The 16,456-nt window shown below is 47.4% G+C and overlaps 1 protein-coding gene across 1 annotated transcript in view; it reads left to right on the forward strand.

Moving 5' to 3' along the window:
• Positions 1 to 469: 469 nt before the first annotated feature.
• Positions 470 to 16,456, forward strand: part of KCNK13 (potassium channel, two pore domain subfamily K, member 13) — a 77,859-nt gene continuing 61,872 nt past the window's right edge. Inside the window, exon 1 of the mRNA XM_015423261.1 lies at positions 470 to 815. Coding sequence (XP_015278747.1) covers positions 470 to 815 — 346 coding nt within the window. The remainder of the gene's footprint in view (positions 816 to 16,456) is intronic.

Below are 16,456 nucleotides of genomic sequence, written 5' to 3' on the forward strand. Positions count from 1 at the left end.
TCTCTCTCTCTCTCTCTCTCTCTCTCTGGGGAGAGGCGGCCGGCTGGAAGTTAGCCTGGGCAGGGCGCGCTCCCTTTCCGGAGGGGGCTGGGCTCCCGGGCGCGGGAAAGGCACGTTGGGCACATGGCCGGCTTGGGCCCGCCCTCTCTCCCTGGCCGACTTCGCCGTGGGCCGCGGAGACCCCGCTCGTCCCGCCGCTGAGCTCTGCCGCCTGAGTCCCGCTTCGAAGAAAGCCCGGGAAGGCTCCGCCACGTGGCCGGGGAGGGACGACGGCTCCGTGTCTACGGCGCGCCTGTGAAGCGGGGCGGCCTCCGTCGCCGGCGACTCCTCGATGGGACTTCCTCGCGAGGAAGCCCCTTTCGGCTGGCGGGCGCGGCCATGCCCCCCCGCCCCCGCCCGGCTTCGGGAGGCCTCCTGAGCGGGCGCGGGCGCGAGATGAGCAGGCGGGGGTAGGGCGGGGGCGGTAGGCATGGCGTGCCGCGGCCTGTGCTGCTGCTCCCCGCCCGGCCCGGGCGCCCTGAACGAGGACAACGCGCGCTTCCTGCTGCTGGCCGTGCTCATCGTCCTCTACATGCTGTGCGGGGCCGCCGTCTTCTCGGCCATCGAGCTGCCCCGCGAGCGGGAGACCCAGCAGAGGTGGCAGGCCCGCCTGGAGAACTTCTCGCAGCGGCACAACCTCAGCCTGGCCGACCTGCGCGAGTTCCTCTGGGAGTACGAGGTGGCCTACGTGGCCGGCGTCCGGGTGCAGGACGTGCGCCCCCGCTGGGACTTCCCCGGCGCCTTCTACTTCGTCGGCACCGTCGTCTCCACCATAGGTGAGTGAGTCCAGGGGGCTGCAGGAGCGGCGGGCCGAGAAGCTCTGCCTGGCGCGGGCCTCGACAGAGCTGCTCCCGTCTAAGCCCTTTGGGATCAGTTGGAGTGACTCTGCGCAGGATTGTATTGTCACTGGTTTGCACCAATTCTGCCTTGAAACGGCTGAGGTGTGTTGGGGTGGTGGGGGTAAGAGGCATGTACGGTCAGCTGTCTCACCAGGGTTCTGGTACACTGAAATGATGTGAGTGATGGTGGGTCCTCTCTGTGTGCCTGCTTGCACATTTCACGTGCTTCTGTAATGCACACATGTCCATTTGTGGCAATGCCCCTGTGAGGTTTCCTGCTTGGAAAAGCATTTCCTCTGTAAGGAGAGCAACGTCTTTCATTGCCAGGTATCCCCGTTGGATCTTTCTCATCTGGTTGGCCACTCTGTGAAACGGGATGGAGAACTAAATAGACACCTGGTCTAACCCAGCAGGGCCCTTGTTATGTTCATCCTTGTAGGATTTCAGAGTAATAGAGATGCAAGAGAAGACCATGTTATGAACCCTTCCCTCTTTCTCTCCACCTCCTTATCGATTGGCTTTCTTTAATATATTTCCTGAAGTACCTTCTGGCACATCATGTTCTTTCTCCTACTTGTGTTAACACTCATCCATAGTAGTAGTTGTTGAAAACTTTGAAGCACCTTTTCAAGCACATTGTATTACATGTGTCTTCCTAGTTGGTTTCACCTCCTTGCATTGACAGCAGTTCTGTTTCCCAGAGGTGTCAAGACTGTGAAAGAACAAGCTCCAACACTCTTTAAAAAACCAAAAAAACCCCTTCCTTTGAATTTTTCCCAAGGCTGAAGAAAACATGTCACAATATATCAAGGTTTTTATGCTGATCTGATGGATCTTTGTAATAACAGCCTTTTAGTAGATCCAGATGACTATGAAATTGACAAGAGGTTGCATAGCACTCTGCTTTTGTCATTGAGCTAAAGAGTGTGTATTACACATTTTGTTTTGTAGCCTAGATTCTTTGGGATTGGGTGTGCCTAAGAGAAATCCCACATCGGGTGCTTAAGTGTCGGGGGTTGTTTTCACACACGCGCTTCTTGCATTTTTTAAAAATAGCGACATAAAAACCTTTCTGTTGACCAGAGTGTAGATTCTGTTTGGAAATTATGCTGTGTAGCTTTTTGTCTTATTTAATGATTTAAAACACCTATTAGCTGCCTTTCTTAAGGAGCTCAAGGGGGCTTTCAGCATACATAAAACTCATAAAACCCAAAATTTAAAATCACAATTCAGAACTGCTAGTAAACATAAAGGTCAAAGAAGACGGGGACGGCAAAGGATGAGATGGTTAGACAGTGTCATAGATGCAATGAACATGAAATTGAGCAAACTTCAGAGGACGGCGGAAGACCGGAAGGCCTGGCGGGAGCTGGTCCATGGGGTCGCAAAGAGTCAGACTCGACTGTGCAACTGAACAACAACAACAGCAAGTAAACATAATCAAATGCAGTCCTCCTGAATAAAACTGTCTTTGACTACCTACTAAAGATCGAAAGTGAGGGGGCCCTTCCAGAGGGATTAATTCGATGAAGAATGAAATAGACAGCCCAAAGCTGTAGGGTCCCATTGTGCAAAGGGCACCCAACAGAGGTCCTGTCCCAGTCACTCTGAACCTCTGTAATGGCCCTGTCAGCTCTCTTTCCCCATCAGCATTCCCCAGCGCCCTTCTGTGCTACGTCCTGGGGCTGCTGCACACCCGGTCATACAGCACAGGCATACATAAGAACATAAGAGAAGCCAGTGTTGGACCAGGCCAGTGGCCCATCCAGTCCAACACCCTGTCACACAGTGGCCAAAAATACCAGGTGCCATGAGGAGGTCCAGCAGTGGGGCTAGGAAACTAGAAGCCCTCCCACTGTTGCCCTCCCAAGCACCAAGAACACAGGGCACCACTTGCTCCTATCTATATCTTGTGGCTAATAGCCACTGGTGGACCTCTGCTCCATAAGTTTATCCAGTTCCCTCTTGAAGTCGTCCATGCTTGTAGCTTGTGGCAGTGAATTCCATGTGTTAATCACTCTTTGGGTGAAGAAGTACTTCCTTTTGTCTGTTGTAACCTGTTGTTGTTGTTCAGTCGCACAGTCAAGTCCGACTCTCCGCGACCCCATGGACCAGATCCCGCCAGGCCTTCCGGTCTTCCACCGTCCTCTGAAGTTTGCTCAATTTCGTGTTCGTTGCATCTATGACACTGTCTAACCATCTCATCCTTTGCCGTCCCCGTCTTCTTTGACCTTCAGTCTTTCCCAGCATCAGGGTCTTCTCCAGTGAGTGCTCCCTTCTCATTTGGTGGCCAAAGTATTTGAGCTTCAGTTTCAGTTGTAACCCGACTGCTCAGCAATTTCATTGAGTGCCCACGAGTTCTTTTATTTTGAAATATACAAATAGGGCTGCTGTGATTCCTTGTCCTACAGCACAGATATACAGATAGGGCTGCCAGCCACTTCCCCCTCCCAGTAGCACGTGCTGTCAGGTGTTGGCCCCCAGGGTACCTGCCAAAGCAATGAGGTGACTAACCCTACAATTAAATTGTCTAATGCAGTGCCTGCAGAAAATGTTAGAATTGGCTTCGAATGATAGATGGGAAGATTAGCGAGCGCACTGGAATAAATCTGCAGGTGCCTTATTTTCTGAGGCTTAGACTTTCTCCCGACTTCTTTGTTCTAACAAAGTGCAGAGAAAGAGGCATTCACTGAGGAAGGCCTTTGGTCTGGCTAGCCTAGTATTGTCCACTCTCCACGGCAGTTCTCCGAAGTCTCAGGCAGAGAAAGGTCTTTTCCCACCCATGTTACGGGGAGATCTGTGGGACTGAACTTGGGACCTGCAGCATGCAATAGACGTTATCCACATCTGAACTACAGCCCAGCTCTGCTGGACAGCTGCATGTTTGATCAGAGCTCAACAAGGTGTGTGTGTGTGTTCCCTTAAAAACAACCCACAGGCTGTTTCTCTCTGCAAAAACTCCCTCCCCCTCTCTTTTGCCTCCATATCTCTATAGAGACCTCCCCTACAGTGAGAGCTGGAAAGGTAAATGAGAGGCAAACACAAGCCTTCCATTCATGCCAATGGTTTCCAACGATGCCTTTGCAAGAGCAAAACAGGGTTCCTGTCAGGCTCCTGAGATAACAGAGAGGGGCCCTCTTGTTTACTGGCAACTGGATAAAGGGCAGGAAGCAGAGAAAAGGAGTAAATGGACAGTTCTTTCAATGGAAGGGAGTCAGCAGTGGGGGTGCCACAGGGATTTGTATTGGGGCAGGTGCTGTTTAATTGGCTCGTAATTGATCTGGAATTGAGGAGGCAAGCAGTGAGGTGGCCGAGTTAGGGGATGACACCAAATTGTTCAGGATGGTAGTGACCAGAGCGAATCATGACGCACTCCAAAGGAGCCAGGTGAGTGAGCAACAACATGGCAAGGGAGGTTTGATGGGAGTAAGTGTAACATGATGCATATTGGTGCCAAAAATCCTAACTTTACATACTTCTCAGGGAGTGGGCATTTGAATCCTGGTTGACTGACGAGGAAAGAGATCTTGAGGTTGTGGAAGACAGCTCGATGAAGATGTCAGCTCACGTTACGGAAGTGGCGGAAGAGGCAAATTTTGTGTAGGGACTGAGTGTTAGGAAAGAGACTGGAAACAAAATTACTAAGATCATAGTGCCCTTGCAGAGGTTTCTGGTGTTGCCACATTTGGAGGGCTGTTATAGTTCAGCTCCCATTGGATGTGACTCCTGCATTTTAAGTGATTATAGAAACACACTTCAGTAGTTAAATTCCTGAATTTAACTTGCTGATTTTAGAAGAATCCTAGTCTTTCCCCTGCCCTGACTTGGGATAGCCCAGGCTAGTCTGATCTCAGAAGCTAAGCAGGGTCAGCTTTATTATTTGGGTGGGAGACCCAAAAAAAGTCCAGGGTCAGTATGCAGAGGCAGGCAATGGCAAGCCATCTCTGAACATCTCTTACCTTGAAAATCCTATGGGGTCGCTGTATGTCGGCTGCGACTTGAGGCATTTTCCACCAACTGCTACCAGTCCTTCCCCAGTTCTCCAAACAGCCACTCAGAGCTGTTAATTAAATGTTTCAAAAGTGTAAGGTAAAGGTAAAGGCTCCCTTGCTCGAAAGCCTGTCGAATCTGACTCTAGGGTTGCGGGGCTCATCTCCGTTTCGAAGCCGAAGAGCCAGCGCTGTCCGAAGACATTTCAGTGGTCATGTGGCCGGCATGACTAAACACCAAGGTGCACAGAACGCTGTTACCTTTCCACCAAAGTGGTACCTATTTATCTACTTGCAATTTCTTGCTTTCGAACTGCTAGGTTGGCGGGAGCTGGAACTAGAGACGGGAGCTCACTCCGTCATGCGGCACACTCGGGTCTCGAACTGCTGAACTACCAACCTTCCACAGCCTGCAGTTTAGTGTCTTAACCACTTGAGCCACTGCAGGTGTAGAAGATCCTAATCATGCCTGTCCTGGTTTCGTGCACTTGTCCTCTGTTTTCCTTAGAGCTCTTTTCTTTTAGACTGGAAAGCTCGTGATTAGTTTTTGTTCTCAACAGACCTTTCTCACTTCTTTCCCTCCAGTGGCTGCCTTCTACAGCCCCCTTTCCTGAGTCATTCAATTGATTTCCAACACTCACAGCCACACAGGTGTGTGGAGTTTGTCTTGAGAGACATGGACCAGATGTTCCTGCTCAGAAGAGGTTTTCTAAGAATAGGGTTCCTTGAGACATTTTTTCTGTGAATAGCAAACTCTTCTGAATCCCAAAGATGTCTTGGTAGAGGAGATGGCCATTAACTCAAGCTGCTGTATGCTTCTGCTTGGTTGATAATGGGAACAGACAAAGCCAAATATTTGACAGAGTATCTGACCATAAACCACTTAGCTGCTGCTAGAGTTGATTATTAAGGCCCCTAATTATGAGTTGTATATATTTGTCTTGGAAACAAGACAAATAGTCGTGTCCTGTCAATGCGAAGCAAAAAATAAATTCTTCATTGCATGATGGGGCACACTCTCAAAACAAATGTTTAGAGCTGACAACTGCATTCTTATGTCTTGAATGAACTAGAATTTGTCCATATTGGACGTGGTGTGGGTTCATTTTGACGTCTGTGCACTCCCTTACTCCTCCACCTTGTTCTTCCCTGCATATGCTGGGTCAAGATCAAAGACGCAATCGGCTGTACTGTCTAAATGCAACCTTCTCAGCCAGTTGGTGTGGATTTCTTCCCCACACCATACTTCCAGTTTCTAAACTGTAATGATTTAAGACCCTTGTTACTGGCAGGGGACCCAACGCCAGTTCGTTAAGGCACCTACCTTTTGCTACAAATCAAAGTCAAATGATTGACATGGTTTGTAAGGCTTAGAGGGAGGGATAGCGGCAGTCTGAGAATCAAAGCAGACTGTGCTCATCATAAAGTAACTTGGATTTGTTTGTGATGTCTAAAGAGAGCCAGTGGCTGCATTCATCTATTGTAACAAACCTCTCTCGTGGGGGCGGGGGCACAGGCACAGCTGGCTATCATACTTGCTTGAACACTCCATTTTGCCTCCTCCCCTTCAGGGAAGCTTCTGGTTACACTCTGTGCACAAAGGAAAGGATCGCAGGGAAGCCACATGAGCACATTGGGAAGGAGCATTTGTGTCCAGAGCAATGTTCCCTCTAAGCTGTGGAGTCCTGTGAGCAAAAATTCTACTTGGTGATCTACTGGCATTAAAGTTGTGAGTGAGCGATTTGGCTACTGCATAAATCAGTTTGCTCTGGAGCCCTCCTTCCTGAGCGAAGACAAGAATGTGTGAGCCGGAGGCTAAAAAACGGTGAGCTAGCTCACTCTAACTCAGCTTAGAGGGAACACTGGTCCAGAGATTTGTTGGGATATCTAAACACGGTCAGTAACTTTGAGGGAGAAGAAAATGGGATGATGCAATGTTGGCGTGTTAATGATATTGTCTTGAGTCTTGGGGCACTGTTCCCCTCATGTCTGTGGCCACCGTGGAGGCTTTCGTCCACTGCAGTGCTCACTTCCTCTTCCATGAGCACCTCTGCGTGTGCAGGGGCTGCTGGGAAAACATTGGTCTTGCACATAGAATAGTGCTAGGAGGAGATCGAGCGAGCACCAGCAGCTGGAGAGAAGTGCAAGGGGAGCAGCGTCCTAGGACCCAAGCCAATATATTGACGAATACCCAAACTAGAGTATTCAAGCTAGGAAGACGGATCAGCCAGCTTCAGTATATGTGAGTTCTCTGTGCAAACATACCCTGATGAACTTGAGTTCTGGTCTGTGAAAAGCTTGTGCTTCGGCTCTTTAATATGCCACGGAGCTCTGATTTGGATTTACCAATGTACAAGTAAAACATTGGTGAGTAAAGCTGGCCCCGTTGGTGGCTTTCCACTGTAAAGGTTGACTGGAAATGTGAGGAAGGAATGGCAATCAACAGCAAGGGTAGTGCACAGCTGGTGTGTGGGCATGCTGGAGTCATGCTGGTCTTGCCAGTCCCTGCTGTAGAGTTTGGAGTAGCCGGATCGGCATGAAAACTGGCATATTTCCTTATGGTTTACCGATGTCGGCTGCACTCCCTGCATTCTTCGATGTCTCCTCTGAAGGGAGGAAATGTACATACACCACCCCCACCGAGGTTCCATTCTGTTCTTGCATCAGGGGAATACACGTTTCCTTTCTTACCCCTTTGCTGGAACACCCCAAGCAGTTCTGCAGAAAACTGCTGTTTTCTGTCAAGAAAGAACGGCAGGAAGTGAAAGCTCAGTGTTAAAAAATGTAGATCATTGGGTGATGCCTACTTGCATTTCTCCTCTTGCTTTCACCGGGCTTTTAATTTTAGAGTGCTTTCAGATCTGTCTTATGCAAACTGTCACACCCAACCTGTGAGGTATGACCCAAGGGTGAGAGAAACTAGGTGAAATATCGTATGCTGTTGGAGAATGTATGCGTGTGGTGTACATTATACTGATGTATGTGCAAGATGTACAGGAAAGATGGCAGAATCATAAATGACCCCAGGCATCTGTAAAACAGTAATGATGCTGAATTTTATTTAATTTAAGAAAGGGTTCAAAGCAATGCTTCCTCTAAGGTGTGGAGTCCTGTATGCAAAAATTGTACTTTGTGAGCTACTGGCGTTAAAGTGGTGAGTGAGTGATTTGGCTACTGCATAAATTAGTTTGCTCTGGAGCCATCTTTCCTGAGCTAAGGCAAAAATGTGCGAGCTGGAGGCTAAAAAACTGAGCTAGCGCACACTAACTCATCTTAGAGGGAACACTGGTTCAAAGTTAGCGTGTTCTCAAGTATATTGTGTGTTAAAGAAAACTGCATATATGCATAAAATTGCATGTGTGAAAGCTGGCTCTTGTGACTCTCCTACAAGTTGGATTCTACTAATCTTGTCCACAGAGTCTTCCTTCAGCAGAGAGACCTCCTCCAGTGGAGGATGACTTTGTTAGAGGAAAACTTCAAGGAAGAGAATCATGGGATCCAACCCAGAATATCCTATATTCTTACTAAACAGAAGCTCATAGATGGTACATCTTTCCCCTTTCCAGAATGTAGCAAATAAGAGTGTAGTTATCTAACACCAAGCCCTCTAGTGCTTTTGATTTTAATCGGAGAGTTAAGCATGAGGGCCCCAGTGACACGTAGTACTGGAATTCCATGTCTGAAACGCCTGATATGTAATTTAAAAGGCCATTGTGTGGGGTGGGGGAACAAATATGGGTCAGGGCCTCCAGAAGCTGCTCTGACTTTTGTTAGGAGAAGAAAAAGGCACGTACCTGTATAATACCTTTAAAGCAGCCAATTTTTAAATGAGAAAAGGGGAAGAGGGAGAATTAAGCACAGGGTTGGATCTAATCAGCTGTTTGGCTCCATCTCAGCCAATTCACCTTTTTATTACAGCCCCTTGTTCCATATGGCTTTTGTCCATGCAGGTCCTATTATCCCAAAGGTAAGTGGTTTTGGCAATCTCATTTGCACCAGTGGAAAAAACTGGTTGGATCCAACCCACCCTCTTCCCCAGCACAATGGGGGGGAAAGGCATTTAAATAAACCGTGGTTTCTTTAAATGCTTGCTGAGTTCACTCACTGAGTCTCCGCGGTGTTGGTGGCGCAACTTGGCAAGTGAACTCAGAAGGCACTTAAGGAGACCAGAAGGCATTTAAGGAGATCAGTCTCGTTAAATGCCTTCTAGCTGTGCCCAAATAAATACCAATAAGGTATTTTTGGGGTATTTATTCGGGTCGGTATTTACCAAGCCCCCTCTCCCCCCAATCTGGACTATTAAGCGTGGAAATCCAGCGTTAGATGTAAATTGGCTTTAAAGTAAGTATAGTGTGCCGTTGAGTCTCAACCAACTCATGGGGACCCCAGGACCATGGAGTTTTCAAGGCAAGAGGCGAACAGAGATGGTTTGCTATTGCCTTCCTCTGCCTTGCAACCCTGGTCCTCCTTCATGGTCTCCCATCCAAGTGCTAACCATGGCTGACCTTGCTTAGCTTCCAAGCTCTGAAGAGGTCAGGCTAGGGTGGGCTATTAGACTGGCCCTAGCTCGCCATTAGAACCCAGGGGAGTTGCCAGTGCTTCACTTTGATAGGGTCATGCTCTAGTTAATGTTGCAGTATTTACACAGACTGCAAAAGACTTAGAAGGGTGGAATTTTGCTTAAGATTGTTCTGTTAATTTGCCAAATGCCTCTTCCTTTTGTTTTCTTAGTTGTCCATAAATGTCCTTTGTGGATTTTGACAGGGAGCCACAGTGTTTGACGTATTTCACAGACCTCTCTTAAGCCGCTAACATAGAGAGCTGGTTGTAGGGGAGATTATGCTTGTCCAAACTTTTAATCTGGTATCCATTCCAAGTTTTCACCAAAAAAAAATATGAGAGACCCCGTTGTACTTGAATATTTCAAGGCTAGGAGATTTTGTTTTTGACATCAGACTGGGTTTCCATGGCACGAGGAAATGGCTTATCTCACTGGCATAAGGCGCACATGGGGCCACTTCCTCATTCTGTTTGTACTACTTGGAAGGATAATAAATGGTGGTGGGAATTTGTGTCAGCTTATGCTAATATCCCCTGGGCCTTCCGTTGTTCCAAGTTAATAAGATGCTAAAGGTAATGTCATTCTTTTGTCTCCCTGTCAGTCTGTATTTCAGTGGGAAGCGAAAGGGCACCCACCTTGCTGAAAATGATAGGGGGGGGGATATTAAACAAATCGGAAGGGCATACCATCCTTTTTCCTTGTGCCTGGAGTAGAGACCAGCCAGGAGAGAAGGACAACACAGAAACACCCGAGTCAGGAAATTGGGCAGCAGCTTTATTGATTACAGATTCCTCAGGTCTTGATGCAGCATGGGTGGGGAGCAACAGGAAGCTCTCCAGCCCGACTGCTGGCAGTGAACCCCCCCAGCCCACCTGTTTGGAGTAACCAGGAAAAGGGAACCAGTTATAAGGAGAAGGAGCTGCGGTGGCTCAGGTGGTTAAGACGCTGAACTGCAGGCTGTGGAAGGTCGGTAGTTTAGCAGTTCGAGACCCGAGTGTGCCGCATGACGGAGTGAGCTCCCGTCTCTAGTTCCAGCTCCTGCCAACCTAGCAGTTCGAAAGCAAGAAATTGCAAGTAGATAAATAGGTACCACTTCAGTGGGAAGGTAACATCGTTCCGTGCACCTTGGTGTTTAGTCATGCCATGCCGGCCACATGACCACGGAAACGTCTTCAGACAGCGCTGGCTCTTCGGCTTTGAAACGGAGATGAGCACCGCAACCGTAGAGTCGGATTCGACTGGCTTTCGAGCAAGGGAACTTTTACCTTTTATAAGGTGAAAAGCAGTGGACTCTGCTGTTCATGCCTGTCCTTGGCTTCTTGGAAGCACAGCCAGCGTGCTGGCCCTGGTTGGGACCACTATGTTCTTAGCTCCTGAGTCCCTGAAGAAGACCCCCCACACACACACACACACTCTCTTTTTGGATCCTGCATACCCCTAACCCTGCCCGAGACCTAAACGCCATCCAGCCAGTTGTGAGGATAAACATAGGTCAGGTTTCCTTTGCTGTGATGAAGGCAAAAACCCCTGCGTCTTTGGCCAATGGCATCCCTGGGTAAAATTCCTTCCTGACTTTGTCAACTGGCAGTGCCCCACGGCAAGGGCCATTAGAAATACCAGCAAAAACAGATGGAATCCAAGGGCGGGTGGGATTGGTGGCAGCAAAGAGGCCATGCCTCCTCTGCCCATCCTCTTTTAAAGGGCTGGCATGGATCGCAAGGAAGCCTCCTGGCCCTGTACCCCCACTGTCCCGCGGCCAAGAGATGGGATGGTGCTACCAGCAGCAGGCCAGGACCATCCAGGACAGGAGAAGTGCAGGTGCCTGGCATCAGGTGGTGTGGAGCAGGAAATTTTCCAGTGCTATATTTTGCCGTGTAAATTTTCCACCCCACACATATGTAGTCTATCGACAGTTGTCATGGCTGTTGTGCTGCATATCAGTCACGTTCAATGGGCTAAATGTGGGGTACGAAGCATGGACGAATCCCAGTGATTGTACATGGTCCAGGCTTTTACATGGTGTATCTGCCTTTTTTCGCTAACTTTATTTACATTTTGCTTACGTTATTTAAATTTGGATAGGAAAATTTTCTGACTCCGATTTCTCCAGTAAACCCACACCCCTGCCATTACGTTTCTCTTTTAGGTGACTGTGAAAGCGAAATGGAGGAGAGGACAAAAAGAGAGAGATTGTGTCATAACTGCAAAAGCCAGTGTGATGCTTTGGTTAAGGTGTCAGATGGGGATATGGGAGAACCAGCTGTTTTCTGAGGTCTTGTTAACCATCTTCTCTGTACAATTTCTCATTGCAGAACTCCTAGAACTGAGCATAGAATAACACCAAACTGCAGGAAGCTGGGCTGGATTTCAGGGAGCAAAAGTGTTAGTTTGTGATGACAAAAAAAAGCACTCAGCCATGCAACTCAGAGAAAGGAAAACAGAGAAAGTGGAACTAATTCTAACATTCCACTGTCAAATCTGCAACGTGCAGTCACTGCTCGCCTGTTGATAATACAACATAATCCGTTTTCCATGGTTTAGTAATTAATCTTGCAGAGTTGTGGAGATTTCGTGTGTGGCTGTGCACTGGGGCGGTGGAGAGGAGGCGCATAGAACCCAGTTTGGCAGCATGCTCGTTTGGTTTTTCTAGGCCATAACCTAAATTCACCTTAACTCTGTCCTAGGATATGCGTATATACATGATAGTGTTGACCTGTGGCTAAATGTTGGTATTATGGTTTCGCACTTATTTTCCTTGCACTTTTCTTTGGCTGCTGCACTTTGCTTCCTCTGCTGCCCTTCCACATTCACAAGATCAGTATTTTTTAAGGAGCCTTTGCATGAGGAAGACCAGGGTTGTGATGCAGAGGAAGGCAGTGGCAAACCACCTCTGCACGTCTCCTGCCTTGAAGTGGGCCATACCAAAAGGCCTGGGCCCTGGCAGCTGCCCCACCCACGGGTCTGCTGATGCCAGCCCTGCCAGCCCTGTTACAGGAACTTATGACTTGGTCTGAGCCAAAATATGTGCCAAACTGAACTTGTCATGTTTCTTTTTTTTGGGGGGGGAAGGCACTTCCATTTCTAAGTAAGTGTGCTGATCAACAAGCCAGTGGCGGTCAGGCATTCTGAGTAATACTGTTGAGATCGACTGCAGTCGCAGGTGCTGCCTGGCTTCTCATCAGACTTGGGATTTTCATTTTATGCTTTACAAAGAGGTGAAGGTGCAGCATAGCAGCGTCCGAGCCGGCTCTGGAGTGCGTACCATTATACCTTTAAGGCATCGTCTTTTACAGGTCATCTTGACCTAGGTGGCCTCGATGGTTTCTCAAGTGAGGTAGCCAAGGTGTGCCAGTTTGCTGGAATGTCAACCTGTGGGGGAACATTGCTAAGAGGCAAGGCAACAGTACAGATGCAGGCAGAAGTGGCATCCAAATTATACTCTAGCGGCCTCTTCAAGAGACTCGAAACACATAGCCTTAATAATGAATTCCCAAAGACGCACCTCGTTTTGCTGTTGAGATTCATTAACTAAAATTCATCCCAATTATGAGCCCTCATCATGTTGCCAGGAAGTACACTCAAAAGATACAGCAACGGTGCTTGGCAAAGAAATGAGGACTGTTCAAAAACTGTGCTTGACCTAATCTTCTGAACCTTTAGAAAGAACTGGTGATGTTGTCCTGTCATGTCATATTGTACAGGATTAACCCACTCAGCCCAATCCAGGGATGCGAGGGAATCCAGTATTTCAGCACATTAAACAACAATCCACGAGACAGTCTGCACTATCTCTGGTCTTCACAACAATTTTCCACCAGAATCTCTTTTCTCTGTGATCCCCACCCAACTTAAGAGCAGAGATTCAAACTCTCAGTTGGCATCTGGGACTTAACACATTACAGTCACAGTGGTAGCTCTGTGTGGTCAGTGTTAGACACAAGATTTAGCCTTAGAGTTCAGTTACAGCATCAGACACAATTACAAATGAGAATGATCTTTATTCAGTGCACAGCATAGCAAAAGATTACTAGAGGATATTAAAAATAACAAAGCCTATGGCTATTTGCCCTTACTAACCAAATTAAAGTATAATCATAGTTACCCAATTGTTTCAATAGTCCAAACTAGTCCATGGAATAACAGCACAGGTAGGTACCAAGGGATTTTGAAGAGAAATCCCATCTTGCACAGATATGTAGTCTCAGTCTGTTCAGAGATACAGATCCACAGTAACAAAAGTTGCTCTTTGTTTCTAAAGTCAGGATTAAAGCAAGCAAAACAGGAGGAGAGAAGAGAGCTCACTCCCATAGAGACCAACAGAATTATACCCCACTTCCCAGTCATAATTAGCTGTGGCCATGAGCCAATCACGAGCGGACAGGGGTGTGCCCAGTGGTTAGTTGCCATAGCTGCAAGTCAGGTGTGTGTGAAGATTGGCTAGAAGTTTGGGGCCCCGCCTGCAGTCAGGTGACCCAACCTCCAGCTTTCTTCATTGTGTACGTGACCTGGCCCATGTTGGCCAGGAGCCTTCAAGTCTGGCTCTTAGCAGATAGGTGTTAAGGAATGTGGGTATATGGCATGGCTATTAAGTTGTTCAGGCCATTTGGTCTCCCTTAGACCATTTGGGCCTGCAACAGGAGATAAAGACACAGCATGTCATACAGAATATCATCACAGAAGAAGGCATGAGAATTTAGAAAGCAATATTTCTATACATATATATTCAGCAATTAAGAACAAGAAGCTGATATTGACACTGCAGGAAGAACAGGCACCTCTGAGTATGCACAGCACATCTTTCCCTCACCACTGCATTAACTATGGTCTCCTGCCACCCCATGCTTTTGATAGTTAGGTTGTTTCTGGGCAAAGACTTGGGCAAGATTGTCAAATATAAAAGATGATCATATAACCAGTTTCTTTTTTAAAAAACATCTGTTCTGATTTTTCTCCCCTCTACCTTTTGTGAACTTCCAGACATTTAAAAATAGATGTATTTTTTTAAAAAAAAATTGACCAGAACTCACGAAAAAGATAATTTGAGTTTGCAAATACTGATTTTGATGCTTTATCAACCAAGTAAAGTGTCTGTAGAAGTTCAAAGAGAAGAAAGCCCTTTCCTTACATCCCATCTTTCCTCTACTTTACAGCTTCAAAAGCTTCCGTTGCAGTCCCTGGCTGACTTCCTCAGTTGGAGTAGAACTGGATTTGGAGGTAGCCAATAGTACTTGCACTTAATGTATATTTAACATGGACACTTCTTGGAGGAAAGTTTGAGAGGTGCAATCGGCAAATCCATTTAAAGTAATGTATGTTATGCCAGTTTCTTTGCATGCCTCAACTATTTCTCAAATGATTTCCCTAGATCTGCCAGGGTTGTGATCCTGTCCTATTTTGAGATGTCAGTCTCCCTGTGCACAGGAGAAGACTAATGTGCACTTCTCTATATATTTCTGAGATCAGAGGCTGATGTTGATCCGATAGCAGCTGCTCCTAATAGAAAACTGACTTGGTGTTCGCCATGGCCTCTGCAAAGGGCAATGCAGCACAAGTGTTCTGAGTGATTGTGTGTGTGTGTTAAGTGCCATCAGTTCTCTTCTGACTTATGGCAGCCCTTTGAATTAACAACCTCCATAACCTTCTATCGTTAACAGCAGCTCTGCAGCCAGAAATTTCTGGCTGGTGAGGCCGAGCACTGGGGCAGGGGAGTGGGGAGCAAGGAACTTAATTAGATTACCTGTCAGCATGTGGGGTCTCTCTCTCTCCCCTCCTCCTTCCCCAGCCCCCTGGGGGGGGGGCAAGGGAAGGGAAGCTGCCCTGCTGCTTCTGGTCAGTTTCACTCCCCTGGGATCAGCTAACAGCTGATATGCAGGGAGTGAAACTGACCAAAAAGCAGCAGGGTGGCTTCCCTTTCCTTCCCCAGCCTCCCCACCGCAGCAGGGGCAAGGTGCATGGGGGGGGGGGTCCTTGCACCCCCCGGGAGTGGGGCTCCGCCCCCAAATGTCCCACCATGGCTACAGGCCTAGTTAACAGCCTTGCTTAGGTCTTGCAGACTGAAGGTCATGGCTTCCTTTATTGAGTCAATCCATCTCATGTTGGGCCTTCCTCTTTTCCTACAGCCTTCAACTTTTCCTAGCATTATATACGCTGTAGTTTCAAAGCTTGGCAAGTGTAGTGAGCACTGTGAAGGATGGCCTCAGGACATGGTGGATCTGCTTTTTTCATGGGGAATTAAATGCCTTGGCCATGGTTCTCAAGTCTACTTCTTGGGGCTCTTATTCTCAGGAAAGTGTCCTTTAGAATTGCCCTGTGTCTATCAGTGCAGTCCTAGACAGAGTTACACATTTCTAAGTCCATTAAAGTAAATGGGTGTAGAAGGGTTTCGCTCTGGTTAGGATTGCACTGTCATCCTGTTACCATCTTTAGACTGATCTCTTAATCCAGCACTCACACACAGCACTCACACAGCCGTGCGTACTATGAGAATATGTACACCTGTGCCAGATTTAGGTGGTTGTCAACATCGGTGGACCTTTTGTCCTCCTAAATTTGCGAAATCCTGAGCTATTGTAAGACCTGTTTAAAGTCTGCATTGGGAGGTAGGAATTAATATCACTCCGGTTTTAAAATTTAAAAAATTAAGTTAATTCCTATTCATCATCATCTGCGTTCCCACCTACTATTCCAGTAGCAGAGTGATCTGATTTGTCTGTCCAGAGAGGTCCTCATTATAGCAATTCCCATCAACTGAAAAAAGAGAAAAGATCTTTATTTCCAAGATGTGGCATTGTGTGGTCAAGGAATATGGGTCACATGTTGGCATTCCACTAATTGTTAGCTCAGGGCATTGCGACATGAAAAACTGTATACCATGACTTCCATTGCACTGTCTAAACCGCGGGCATTTACCCTCCACCAAGATCAAGGCATGCTAAGTAGCACTTTGCTGTTTGAAGCTAATTCCACATAATGGAATGTTCAATCATATGGCAGTGTTCAGAGGCAACATCATGTATAGAAACCAAACA

The sequence above is a fragment of the Gekko japonicus genome, unplaced genomic scaffold, assembly GCF_001447785.1.
Source record: "Gekko japonicus isolate JY-2015 unplaced genomic scaffold, Gekko_japonicus_V1.1 scaffold952, whole genome shotgun sequence".
Classification (NCBI taxonomy): domain Eukaryota; kingdom Metazoa; phylum Chordata; class Lepidosauria; order Squamata; family Gekkonidae; genus Gekko; species Gekko japonicus.